This window comes from Saccopteryx bilineata, chromosome 3, assembly GCF_036850765.1.
Source record: "Saccopteryx bilineata isolate mSacBil1 chromosome 3, mSacBil1_pri_phased_curated, whole genome shotgun sequence".
Taxonomy (NCBI): Eukaryota; Metazoa; Chordata; class Mammalia; order Chiroptera; family Emballonuridae; genus Saccopteryx; species Saccopteryx bilineata.
Window position 1 is genome coordinate 83,925,040 of NC_089492.1, and position 14,056 is coordinate 83,939,095.

A 14,056-nucleotide genomic window follows, 5' to 3' on the forward strand; every position below is an offset into this window, starting at 1 on the left:
TTGTTAAACAATGAGTAGGGTCTTGCATAGTGACAAAGGAAGAGGAAGCTCTTGTCGACAAAGGGAATAGTGTCATTGTGAAAGATTAGGGAGCTTCAGGTCACCAGCAAGGCTGGAACCCTAAATTTACTGTGAAATGAGCCTAGGAAGATACAAGCATTTTGGAAAGGACCTTGCTTGTTTCAGCAGACCTAAGCCTTATAATCATTTTTATTTTGTTAAATTGGTTAATTGAGTAATACTGAGAATTTGAATAATAAATAGGTTTCAGATGGTGTCTCTGGTCATCTTCAGCTTATGATACAGAGATCAAATTCCATGTTAACAAATTAAAACTCTCAAAAGAGAAAGATCTCTAAAATTTGTTCATTAACTACGTCTACAGTAGCAGTCACAGCATTTACATTAATAAGATCCAAAGACAGTATGACAGCTTAGTCATTTCACTTGAGGTCATTCATTATCACATATTTATTGAGCATCTACTTCATGTCACATACTAGGCAAGGAGCTAGGTCCTTGTGATGGAGTTCGGCCTCTAATACTAAGGTTGTTGGCTCAGTATTGGGCATTTTGCTAAATGTGTGCATAAAAGAATTAAAGAGAAAACAACAGATTAAAATACATTTTGTGTAAAAGGTTAAAAATATTTTTATATTTTGACTATATAAATTGGAGATACTAATATCTATGTGTAGTTCTGTAATATGATGATGTTGATACAATTTTAAAAAAGAAATCTCATAGTAAAGCTTTATGTGAAATCAAATAAACTTCTTTTCAGAAATTGCTGAATACAGAGAGTCCTTGGATTACAACACAGTTCTGTTCCTACGACAGTGACATAACCCGAATTTTGGTGTTACCCTAACCTAAGTCACTTACTTATCCTAACACAGTTGTAAAATCATAATCTAAACAGGGGTAGTCAACCTTTTTATACCTACTGCCCACTTTTGTATCTCTGTTAGTAGTAAAACTTTCTAACTGCCCACCGGTTCCACAGTAATAGTGATTATAAAGTAGGGAAGTAACTTTACTTTATAAAATTTATAAAGCAGAGTTACAGCAAGTTAAAGCATATAATAATAATTACTTACCAAGTACTTTATGTCGGATTTTCGCTAAGTTTGGCAGAATAAATCTTTATAAAGCAACTTACTATAGTTAAATCTATCTTTTTTTTTTTTCTTTTTGTATTTTTCTGAAGCTAGAAATGGGGAAGCAGTCAGACAGACTCCCACATGCGCCTGACCGGGATCCACTCGGCATGCCCACCAGGGGGCGGTGCTCCGCCCATCCGGGGCGTCGCTCTGCCGCAACCAGAGCCATTCTAGTGCCTGAGGCAGAGGCCACAGAGCCATCCTCAGCACCCAGGCCAACCTTGCTCCAATGGATCCTTGGCTGTGGGAGGGGAAGAGAGAGACAGAGAGGAAGGAAAGGGGGAGAGGTGGAGAAGCAGATGGACGCTTCTCCTGTGTGCCCCGGCCAGTAATCGAACCCGGGACTCCCGCATGCCAGGCCGACGCTCTACCACTGAGCCAACCGGCCAGGGCCTAAATCTATCTTTTTATTTATACTTTGCTTTCTCTGCTACTGCCCACCATGAAAGCTGGAACGCCCACTAGTGGGCGGTAGGGACCAGGTTGATACCACTGATCTAGAACATAAAAACACATCTAAGCCACAGAAAAAACAAAAAATAAATATACTGTACTGTACACTGTACTGTAATAACAGAAAAAATAACCCCCCAAAATTCCTTACCTTTATTCCTATGGTTGGCATCATAAACTCGAAATGTCATATGTGGAAACTGTCATAACTCAAGGACCCCCTGTAATCACTTCATTTTCTATTCTAACATCTCTTTATATTGTTTCCTTAAGTTGTAAGATCTTCCATGGTGAATTTACTCAGGATCTCAGAAATTAACATAATTTTTTTAACTTCTGCAATCTTACAACCAAAATTAGTTGTTGGGTTTTTTTTTGCTTTGTTTTCTACAGAGTATATTGCACTTTATTCATATTCAAGTGTAGAACCTGGAGATTTGACATTCTCTGAAGGTGAAGAAATATTGGTGACTCAGAAAAATGGAGAATGGTGGACAGGAAGTATTGGAGAGAGAACTGGAATTTTTCCATCAAATTATGTCAAACCAAAAGATCAAGAGGTAGAGTTATTTTGGTCTAGAAACAGAATCATCCCATTCTTGTTTATTCAAGGTTCATACTTAAAATAGACTCATGGCTTGACCTGTGATGGCACAGTAGATAAAGTGTCAACCAATAATGCTGAATTCTCCAGTTCAAGACCCAGGCTTACCTAGTCAAAAGCAACTGCAAGTTGATGCTTCCCACTGCTCCCCCACCACCTTTCTCTCTCTTCTGTCTAAAATCAATAGATAAAATCTTTAAAAAAAAAAAAACCAGACTCATGAATATGGTTTTGGTCAGGCTGCTTTCCTTATAAAGAAACCACTTAAGGAGCTCCAATAAAATAGAGTTTATTGCAGAGATCCTGTTAGAGAGATAAAGAAGACAGGATTTGATGAAATTCTAAGAACAAGAGCCATTGGTAGGGCTGGGCCTAATGGTAAATGGAGTTAAGGAGGGGTTCCAGATTCAGGGAGGCTTACAAGGAACCACCATGAAGTAGTTTATAAGTTTTTACTTTAATGCTCTGACGTTAATGTAACTCATTCTGAATTTTATCCCACCAATAGTATTGTATGGTGCAGCCAGTCTTAAAACATTTTGGTTTCAGGAACTTTTTACATTCTTAAAAATTACTGGGGACTTCAAAGAATATTTTTAAATATATGGGCTATACCTAGTGATAAATTTATCCATATTAGAAATTCTAACTGAAAATTTAAAAATATGAGACCTCCTAGGTTGACCTCTGGTTCTACCACTGAGAGACTAGGTAACCTTAGACAAGTCATTTTACCTTTCTGTGCCTGTTTTCTTTTTTGTAAAATGGAGATAATAATAACTATGTATTGTGAAAATTCTCTAAGTGAATATATATATAACATTCTTAGAACAGTAAGTGCTCAAAAAATATTAGCTCTTGACAGTCATCAGCTCTTCCCCAGTGCTGTTACTACAACTGCATCTACTAACAGAAAAAAATTAACTCTTCTTGCTTCTTATTCAAATTCCTAAAAAGAGGAAATGTGTTTGGCCCAACTTATCCTGGAAAGTCAAACAGGTCATGGTGCTGGAGTAAGGATTCTTTTGTTCTTAGGTCAGGTTCAGGGGGAACATAGCAAAAATAAATAAAGTAAAATAAAATAAAAGGATGACTCTTATATAGCAGGAACAAAACTCATATATGCCTTACCCTAGTCAGGGCCCAGAGGTTGTATGTAGCACTAACCCCATTGATAACTTGGGTATATTTGGCCTGGATAGTCAGGTTAATATTCAGGAAGGATTCAGAAATGAGCTCTTCCTATTGAATCGGTGGATGCCAACTGTTAGCAGAGTAGCAGTCTGCTACTCTGTTAGCAGACCAGATCTCCCCATAAGTGTTGGATTCTTTACATTTTTTGTTAATCTAAATAAAAAATTGTTATTTTGCTCCTCATTTAAAGAAACAAGACTCCTGGGAATTTGACATCTCTAATTCCTAATAACCTCTGTACTTTTATATCCGGGTTTTTTGGAAAATGATCAAACAGTGTTTTCTTTTCCTTACAGAGTTTTGGGACTGCTAGCAAATCTGGAACATTAAACAAGAAACCTGGTATGTATAAAACGAACTGAAAAAATAACTGACATGTTCAATAGTCTTGAATTCATAGTTTTTCTCTTTTTTTCCTTTTCAGAAATTGCTCAAGTAACTTCAGCGTATGTAGCTTCTGGTTTGGAACAACTTAGCCTTGCACCGGGGCAGTTAATACTAATTTTAAAGAAAAATACAAGTGGGTGGTGGCAAGGGGAGTTACAGGTAATAATCTTCAAATAACATCTTATCAATTTTATTACAAAAGCATTGCATGCCTCTTAAAAATAAAATGAGTAAAAATTTCAGATCACCTGGAATCTTACCACTTGTTAATAACCTATACTGTATAACATTTTAATGTATAATGTTTCTCTCAAATCTTTAAACTGTTCCTTTTTAGCACAGTTGAATAGATATTGTAAGTAACAATAAGAATACTTTTCTCTAAAGACATAATTGTTTTCCAGTAATACCTGCTTCAATAAAACCATAGGTCACCTTCTTAAAGAAAAGCTCAGCATCATCTTTGCCTGGGATAACCCAGGCTTACGGTACAGCCTCCAGGAGGAAAAACATGAGCCAGGATGTGACTTAGGAAAGACTACCCATTGGACTGTCCCCGTGTCGTCTTATGTTTTTGAAACATCAGTGCAAGGAAAGGAAGCACAGGCATAGAAGAGCCTGTCTTTTGTCCCTATAATGTTAATAGAGAAAGTTACTGTATATGTTTTGATACAGAGATTTTTTTTCTCTCACTACTATGATTTCCTTATTACTTAAAACTAAAGAACATTTTAGAATTAAAAGATGATGAGTGGTACAATAGCTGTTGTTTTATGTAAGATTGATACATGATTGTAATAAGGAGAATAAACATAGCTTCATTCTTGCACATCAACTTACCTAAAGAACAGTGAATGTTCAAAATTCAGTATCTTCTTGAATAACCTTCTGAAATTCCACCTTCAAGTTAGCTTTGAAGGTTGACCCAACTAAATGGGAAACATGGCTCTCCACAAATTTTATTTATTATCTCCTGATGAATTAACAAAGCCCCAAGAGGTGTTTACCATGGGCTGTGCCATTTTAAGTGCTGGCTCAAACTTATTATTGAATAAAAGAACTCCAGCCTGAACAGGCAGTGGCGCAGTGGATAGAGCGTCGGACTGGGATGCGGAAGACCCAGGTTTGAGACCCCGAGGTCGCCAGCTTGAGCGCAGGCTCATCTGGTTTGAGCAAAAGCTCACCAGCTTGAACCCAAGGTCGCTGGCTCAAGCAAGGGGTTACTTGGTCTGCTAAAGGCCCACGGTCAAGGCACATATGAGAAAGCAATCGATGAACAACTAAGGTGTCCCAACGAAAAACTGATGATTGATGCTTCTCATCTCTCTCCATTCCCATCTGTCTATCCCTCTTTCTGACTCTCTCTCTGTCTCTGTAAAAAAAAAAAGAACTCCACAAAAGTCTTTTTAGTTTATTAATATTATTTGTGTGAAATACGCAGATTACTCTAAGCTTGAAAGATCTCCTAATAGACTTCTACAAATAGTGTTTTCAGCTGCACTTTGAGATGCATATTGAATCTTCCAGTTGTTTGATGTTGACCTGGAAGGCCAATGCAGAATGCAGGGGTCCCCAAGACCACCCTTACTTTTGACACCAGTTATAAGTTTGGAGGTCCCCAGGATCAATCTCAAGTTCAGTAATTTACTAGAAGGACTCACAAGACTCACTGAAAGCTACAGTAGTCCCCCTTGATCTGGGGGGGATATATTCTAAAATCTCTGCAGGGGTCCCCAAACTACAGCCTGCGGGCTGCATTCGGCCCCCTAAGGCCATTTATCCGGCCCCCTCCGCACTTCCGGAAGGGGCAACTCTTTCATTGGTGGTCAGTGAGAGGAGCATAGTTCCCATTGAAATACTGGTCAGTTTGTTGATTCAAATTTACTTGTTCTTTATTTTAAATATTGCATTTGTTCCCGTTTTGTTTTTTTACTTTAAAATAAGATATGTGCAGTGTGCATAGGGATTTGTTCATAGATTATTTTATAGTCCAGCCCTCCAGTGGTCTGAGGGACAGTGAACTGGCCCCCTGTGTAAAAAGTTTGGGGACCCCTACTCTAGTGGATGCCTGAAACCACAGGTAGTACTGAACCCTGTATATGCCATATTTCCCCATGTATAAGACACACCCTTTTTCAAAAAATTTGGGGTCTAAAAACTGGGTGGATCTTATACAGTGATTGTGATATTTCAAATGCCATAGGTAGAACTGAGGACGAGGCAATATATGAAGATAGTGATTCATCATCAGACACAGATGAGGACAAGCTAATGGATGTGAGCTTTGTCAGTGATGAGGAGTTATATGAATTTTATGATGAATAAAACTTGAGTTCAATAACTTGAAGTAATACATTTTTTTTCAAATTTCGGGCCCCAAAATTAAGGTGTGTCTTATACATAGGAGCATCTTATACATGGGCAAATATGGTACTATATTTTTTCCCATACATTTATACCTATGATAGTGTTTAATTTATAAATTAAACATACTAAGAAAAAAAAAAAAGAAAGAAAACTAATAGTAAAATAGAAAAAGTATAACAGTATACTGCAATAAAAGTTATGTGAATGTGATCCTTCAAAATATCTTATTGTACTCCCCTTTTCTTTTAAAGGGATCACTTTATAGCTTTTCTTTGGCATGTCCCAATTGCCTGCATCACTACTCTTGTCCTTTGGGTCCATCATGAAGTAAAATAAGTGTTACTTGAATACAAATACTACAGTGCCATGACAGTTGATATGATAACCTAGGTGGCTACTGAGTAACAGGCAGGTAGTGGATACAGTGTGGATGTACTGGACAAAGGGATGGTTCCCGTCCTGGGTGTGACAGAGAGGGATGGTGTGAGATTTCATCATGCTACTCAGACTAGTGTGGAACTCAACACTTATGAATTGTTTGTTTCTGGATTTTTTTTACTGAATATTTTCAGACCACAGTTGATCATGGGTAACTAAAACTCTGGAAAGTGAAACTATAGATTAAGGGGGACTGCTGCTGTATGATCCATGGTTACAGTTTATTATGGCCAAAGGATTTAGATTAAAATTAGCCCAGGGAAGAAATATATGGGGCAGAATCAGGAGAGTTCCAAACACAGAGCTTCCAGCTGTCCTCTCGGGTGGAGTCATGAACAGCAGTCCCAACAGAGAGTTTTGCCAAGCAAAGGAGCTCTCTTGAGCCTTGGTGTCCAGAGTTAATTATTGGGACTGGATCATGCAGACATGGTTGGCTGCCTGTGTGGCTGAACTCAATCTCCAGCCTCTCCAGGGGTTGAGTGCACACTCTGTGACCCAGAGTACTCACTGTAAATCACATTGTTAGACTATCTGGCATGGTCAAGACCCCAGGGCAAACTAAGACACTCATCATCAGCCATGGCAGTCCAGAGATTTAGGGATGACCTCCCAGGAGCCAAATACAAAAACCAGACCTTTCTTCAAGTAAGATTAAGTTCTATAGTACACAGGGTTTTACTCACTTTCAGTTTCTGTCTCAGTAATTGGTCTTAATATCACTTTCATACTTCTTTTGCTAATTTTACAGGCCAGAGGCAAAAAGAGACAGAAAGGATGGTTTCCTGCGAGCCACGTTAAACTTTTGGGTCCCAGTACTGAAAAAACTACACCTGCCTTTCATCCTGGTATGGAATGGGTTCACTTGTGTTTTATCATAGAGAATTTTTGTTAAAACTCACCAACTTTTCAGATTAGCTAACTCTGAAAAATATTGAAAATTGTCATTTCTATACCACTGCCTAAAAATATGTTACAATGAGGATTTCCTTTCTAAAAAGTTCTGTGTAGAAACAGCCAACTGTTCAGTGATACTTGAATGTCTTTACTCCTTAAAATTTTTCAAAGTGGCATTGCTCTACCATCAGACTTAAAGCAGAGCAGTTCACTTAGATTTCTAACTGTAGTTTCAAAAGCCTAACTTTTGTGAAACAGAAGGAGGGAAGGAGGGTGGAGAGAACCACTGAAGGGCAAATTATGGCTAATTTTAACAAAAAATAGAAGACTAGATAAAGAAGATGTGGCACATATACACCATGGTATACTATTCAGCCATAAGAAATGATGACATCGGATCATTTACAACAAAATGGTGGGATCTTGATAACATTATATGGAGTGGAATAAGTAAATTAGAAAAAAAACAAGAACTGCAGGATTCCATACATTGGTGGAACATAAAAACGATACTAAGAGACATGGACAAGAGAGTGGTAGTTACGGGGGGGGGGGGGGGGGGGCAGGGGGAGGGAAGGAGGGAGAGGGGGAGGGGGAGGGGAGGGGCACAAAGAAAACTAGATAGAAGGTGACGAGGACAATCTGACTTTGGGTGATGGGTATGCAACAGAATTGAATGACAAGATAACCTGGACATGTTTTCTTTGAATATATGTACCCTGATTTATTGATGTCACTCCAATAAAATAAAAATTTATTTATAAAAAAATATTAGAGTAATTCAGATCCTAGGGGAATTTTGACATGTCTTTGTGGGAATAATTAACTTGTTAAATGTGTCCTGTTGTGTTTTTTTGGCAGTGTGTCAGGTGATTGCAATGTATGACTATGTAGCGAACAATGAAGATGAGCTAAACTTCTCCAAGGGACAGCTTATCAATGTTTTGAACAAAGATGATCCTGACTGGTGGCAGGGAGAAATCAATGGGGTGACTGGTCTCTTCCCTTCAAACTATGTTAAGATGACGACAGACTCAGATCCAAGTCAACAGTGTGAGTAATATCAAACCATTGGCCTCTCAGCTAGTGTAAAAGCTTTAATAAGTGGCACTGCCTTTAGTACTGTTCTGGATCAGGTATTAAACTCAGCACTCTTAGTAAATGTATATTAGTATTTAAAGTAAGAAAATGTAAAAGCTTTTCAAAAGTTTAAAAGTTATATTGCTTTATTTTAAATATTTTTCTCCTAGCTTCAGACCTTACTGTTAGACTGTATCTGAAAATGTCCCAGTTCTTTTACGGGTCGTTTGGTATGACAGCGGTCTACACTGCAGTTCCCTTTACCACACCACCTTTCTCAGCATGCAGTGGTCATATTCAGCCTAGTAAAAAGCAAATAGTAAATACCCTATTCACCTATTAAAAATTACCCTTTTATTGTATTTATTTCCCATATATTTACACATCATACAGGTAAGAATAAAATTTAAAAACTCTTTTAAACTGTTTGTTTTTAAAACTCTCATTTGGTGAATTAGGTGATACTTCACAACACAGAGACACATGCGTCAAGGTCTAGTTCACCGTTTTTAGAACAAGGGTCATATTTGGTATTTAAAATTACTTCTTGGTAGTTACCTAGCCTTGCTTATACTTGACAATAAACATGAAGTAATAGTAAATTAGAAAACAAACAGTGCTTAGAAATAGGAAATACTTTTTAACCTTTATAAAATGAGTATCAGTTTTCCCCACCCTTTTGATTTCTTTTTTATATATATAAAATACATCATGATTTATATTTTTATTATTATTGTGAAATTATTCTAATAGATTTAGTCTTTCATTTTAATTTAATTCCTGAGAGATCTAAATGGTAACCCAGTCATAGCTGAGGTATGCTTACAATTCAGTGCAAGTACTGCAAATTTACACTATAATTTTCCAGTATTCATGTTTTATTTTCACTTTGGAACTCGTAAAGCTAGTTCTTACTCTAGGAGAAGATTTTCCTTTGGCCAATGCAACTAAATTTCCCAATTTGGAGGACAGAGAAGTCCAGTTTTTTATGGTTTGAACATTCCCAAAACCATCTTAGGGTTTCAGGAGAATTGGTAAAGAAAATGATAACAACCTGAGTTACCTAAACTAATGACCATTTTAAGCTCTGCTGATGGTCTGGCAGTTTTTAGTGCTTGCCAGTTTATCTGGTTAGTTAGGAATACCTGAGGCACCTTCCTGAATCAGAGAGGAAGAGCTGGTCAGACCTACTGGGCCTACAAGAGCTTTGGCTAGTGATCCCTGGAGGCTTTCTTTCCAGCATGTCAATGCATCGGGCGTGATACTGTCTATGATGTCAGGTGATGGTTTTCCAGCTATCTCGTTGTTTTTGTTGTTGTTGATTTTGTTTTTCTGTGGTGGAACACTTTTTTCAATTCAGAATTCTCTTAGGAATGAATATATATATATATATTTTTAAAAAGCTATTCTAAAGGAAGAACAGCCAGGTATGTATAAGGTCTACCAGAAAGTTCTGTCCGTTTCTATCACAAGTTTCAACACATAAGCACATGTTTATTTGGCACATGTGTGTCTCTCTATTTTTATCACTTAATGTATACATACTGACGTAGCAAATTAACTAAAACAAAGTTGATTCATGTTAGTCTTATGTGTGAAGCGATAGTGTACCCATAGCTACTGATAAAGTTCATTTGCGCCATTGTAATTTTTACAAATTTCAACAAGGAAGAAATGCTACAGAAGCATGTCTGTCGCATCCATCATATTCCCCGGACTTAGCACCCTCCGACTATCACTTGTTTTTGTCCTTACAAAATTTTTTAAAGGGCAAAAAATTCAAAACTGAAGAAGATATCAAACAAGCACTGGTTCAATTTTTTGCATCAAAAGATAAAACATTTTTCAAAAATGGGATATACAAATTGCCCTCACACTGGCAAGAAATCATTAATAATAATGGCAATTATTTAATAAAGTTTATTGACGGTAAGAAAAATTTGTGTTTTGTTTTATTCCAAAAACAGACAGAACTTTCCGGTAGACCTTATATTAGTCAGTAAAAACCAGTTAAATTTTAGATTACCATTTGTGTTTCTTGGTCCCTTAGAAGTATATATTATTATGACAGTGGGATACTCTATAGCCTAGGTATGTAGTAGGCTGTACCATCTAGGTTTGGGTAAGTGCACTCTGCGATGTTTGCACAGTGACAAAATTGCCTGATGTTGCATTTCTCAAAACAGATTCCTGTCATTAAGTGGTATGTGATTGTATTCTTTTAAAGGTTGAGAATAATAATAATTCAAATTTGTTTAGTTGACAGTGCATGTTATTCAAATTTTTTCTCACTCACTTAATTTGCTTTATGTTCATTTTATTCCTCATTTTTCTTTTTATAGGACCCAATGTTGTCTTCCAGTGTGAAAGCACCCCAGAGACCCACTATCCAAGTTTGACTCTAGCGTGGAGGCAGGGCAGGCAGCCCTGATCAAATATCTCCTACACAATTCATTAACTTCGTTCGAATGTTAGAGCCACTTGGGATTATTTCTTTGTGTTTCTAATTTACAGTTAAAATTTATTTGTATCAAGTTAAAGGATAGTGGGTCTTTGTGTGGCTTTCCCTGCTGTTCACTCTGGCATCCTTGAGCATTTTTCTTCTTTTTTAATTTGGTAATTGTAGGTCATTAGCATGCACATTGAGTTTTCCCTTACGTGGTGGGAATTCAAACACACAAAGACCCACTATTTGCACAAACTGTTCTCTCTTGTTTGGAATGGACTGCCATGCTTTTCTGATGTTATTGCAACTTGTATATTGATTACAGAATTTAGATAAAATTTGCATATGTTTTGCTCTTATGTTTGATCTAATCCCAATCACAGTGAGCTCTTAATTGGTTCAATGTGTGATTTGCCCCCAAATATGCACTGTTTACTCTGTTACCTTCTAATATGCCACTATTCAGTATTTAAATTTGTTAAAGGCCAAGAATTGGAAATAACCTTTTTTTAAATTTTCTGTGTATTTTGGGATAGGAGCAATAACACTTTGGGGAGCGTTTCTTATCTCAGAAGAAAAAAGTGACCTGCCCCGTCAGTATGTACAGAATAGATTATGTACCATCTCTATGAGCTGCCCAGGACAAGCACTGTACTATGGTAGTTCCCTCAGGATCTGTATGTGCTTTGGGCTAAGGAAGATACTGCATCATGTCCTGCAGCAATTAGTTGTTACTTCTTCATTGATGATCTAAAAATGTATCATTTTTGAGGACTGAAAGGCTCCCATCAATGGCCATGAGATATGAAACCTTCCCTAGCTTAGAACATTTATATATACAATATATTAAAGTCAAATTCATGTTATCTATTCTAATTAGGTGACTACATATCCCAGATTACAAAAGGACAGTGGTTGACATTCTTCTTAATATATTTAGTAAAGATCATAAGGAACCTTTGAAGAGTTTAAATGTCCCTGAGGCAGGCATGCAGGCTCTGTCTGGTTAAGAATGAATCTGAGTGAAGGAGAGATTGTGAGCTGGCGTTCCTCTATGTCCATTAAGCTGCTGTGAGGCTAGAGGGTTGACTTTACCATCCAGAATTCTCTGGCTAATATCTGTTCCTCAACCACATTGGCTATTTTGGCATAGGATTTTAATTTTTCTTGAATGGAAACACTTTAAAGATTATTAAACACTTTTAACATTATTTAAAACTAATAAATGTGAGAGTACTTAGCTGAAACAAGAAGGAGTTTTAGGGGACAGTATTAAACTATTTTTGAAAATCAATGAGAAGTTTATACAATTTAAAATGTTTACAAACTGCAGTGCAATCTACTGTTTATGAATGTCAAAGTATTATCAGGAAAAGTGTACATACAGTCACAGACTTATTTCCTCACAGAGTTCTTTAAGAAGATAAAAACATTTTATATCTTGGAGTTTAAGTTAAGTAAAATCATATTTTGTGCAATATTTTTGTTAATGTGCCTATATATTATGAATGAATGATTTATTTCAGTCATATATTGCCTAAGTCATAACTTTTCAACACTTGAAAAAGAATCAACAGTTTAGTTGGAACTTCACAAAGTTCAAATGTCTGTATTCCAAAATACTTCATGCTATTGGGATGTGTGGTGATATGTATGTGTGCTCCCTGGGGTAGGGACTTGTAATTATCAGACCACCTCAATTTTTAGCATTTGGCATCATCATGATACTTTTATAAACTATGACATTAATAGGAAAGCAATAATATTACTTTACAGGTGGGTAACAGATTTGCCTGCAGTCACTAAAGGAGACATTACAAAGACTGAGTCCTTGTGATATCAACTGATCTCCCAAATCAAACAGATTATTAGGTCTTTCTTTTTAATGTTCTGAACTTTCTGCTTTTGTACCCTTTAGTTGGATTCAGATTAAGGAGTTACTTTCAGTTCATTATAAACCCTGAGGTTAGAAATCAGACCGCCGCTAATTAGCCACATGATTTGGCATAACATTTTCTCTTTATAATTATTTTTTTGCATTTGGACTTACCTAATACACTGATAAATCACTTCAAAGGTATTTTATAATGTAAATCATTCACTTTTACACTGATATAGACTATTAAGAATGACATTCAGGTAGAGCTTAGGATCTGTACTCAATTTGAAAAGAATGGACTAATCAGGTAGCTATGGACTAAATCACATAGTGACATATTTAAGCTGTATGTCAGTCAAAAGTGCATGTAATCCTTTGCAATACCTCACGTGTAGCCACGTACTTGCTCTCTTCCTCATTCAGTGTGAGGCAGCTTTCAGTTTGCACAGAAAGCAATGTTAGAAGGAAACAGTTTATCAGGAACACAGAGTTTTAAAATGGGAACACTGCTGAGTAAATCTGAACCCTGTAGGAGATAAAGGTTATTTAAAATTTGTAATACATGATAATCATTTTTAAAGTATGTGATTAAATCTGATGGGTTTTCCAGCAGTGAAAAAATTAGTTCTAAAACCAAAGCTGGTTTTTGTGGGGTTTTTTAGAAATTTGAAATTTTAAATCATCCCTCTTCATTGTAGAAGTTTCCTCTAAAACTTTATCTTAAAGAATCATTTTAAAGTAATAGAACTATTAAAACAATGTAACTGCTATATAAGTGTTTTAAAGTACAATATGAATACTGATAGTTTAAAATAAAGAAGGTGGGGAGAAGAAAAGTAGAGAAAGAAATGCCAATTCCAGTCAAAGCTTTATTTGCCAAATTTCCTTAGAATGAATTTTACCAAGTTCCAAATTCTTGTAAATAGAATCTCTAGTGGAAATTCTGAGAGACTTCCGCCTAAAGTGGCATTGTCCAATGCTGCTGTGATGCTACTGTAATGTAATAAATTATTAAATTGTTGCAAAGTGCTGTTTTTCGCCTTAAATTTTTTGTGTGTGTGTCTTGAAAACTATAGTATTAAAGGTATTGAGATGTGCAAATGCTGGGCACGCTTGGCATGAGGTAATCTGTTTTTATTTTTACAAAATTG

The 14,056-nt window shown here is 36.5% G+C and overlaps 1 protein-coding gene across 9 annotated transcripts in view; it reads left to right on the forward strand.

Annotated features, from left to right (window-relative positions):
• ITSN2 (intersectin 2) overlaps positions 1 to 14,056 on the forward strand; it is a 152,163-nt gene that overhangs the window by 91,009 nt on the left and 47,098 nt on the right. For all 9 annotated transcript variants that reach the window (XM_066266589.1, XM_066266590.1, XM_066266587.1 and 6 more), the window contains 5 exons: positions 2,010 to 2,176; positions 3,711 to 3,756; positions 3,839 to 3,960; positions 7,355 to 7,451; positions 8,362 to 8,553. In XM_066266589.1, the coding sequence (XP_066122686.1) occupies positions 2,010 to 2,176; positions 3,711 to 3,756; positions 3,839 to 3,960; positions 7,355 to 7,451; positions 8,362 to 8,553 (624 nt within the window). The remainder of the gene's footprint in view (positions 1 to 2,009; positions 2,177 to 3,710; positions 3,757 to 3,838; positions 3,961 to 7,354; positions 7,452 to 8,361; positions 8,554 to 14,056) is intronic.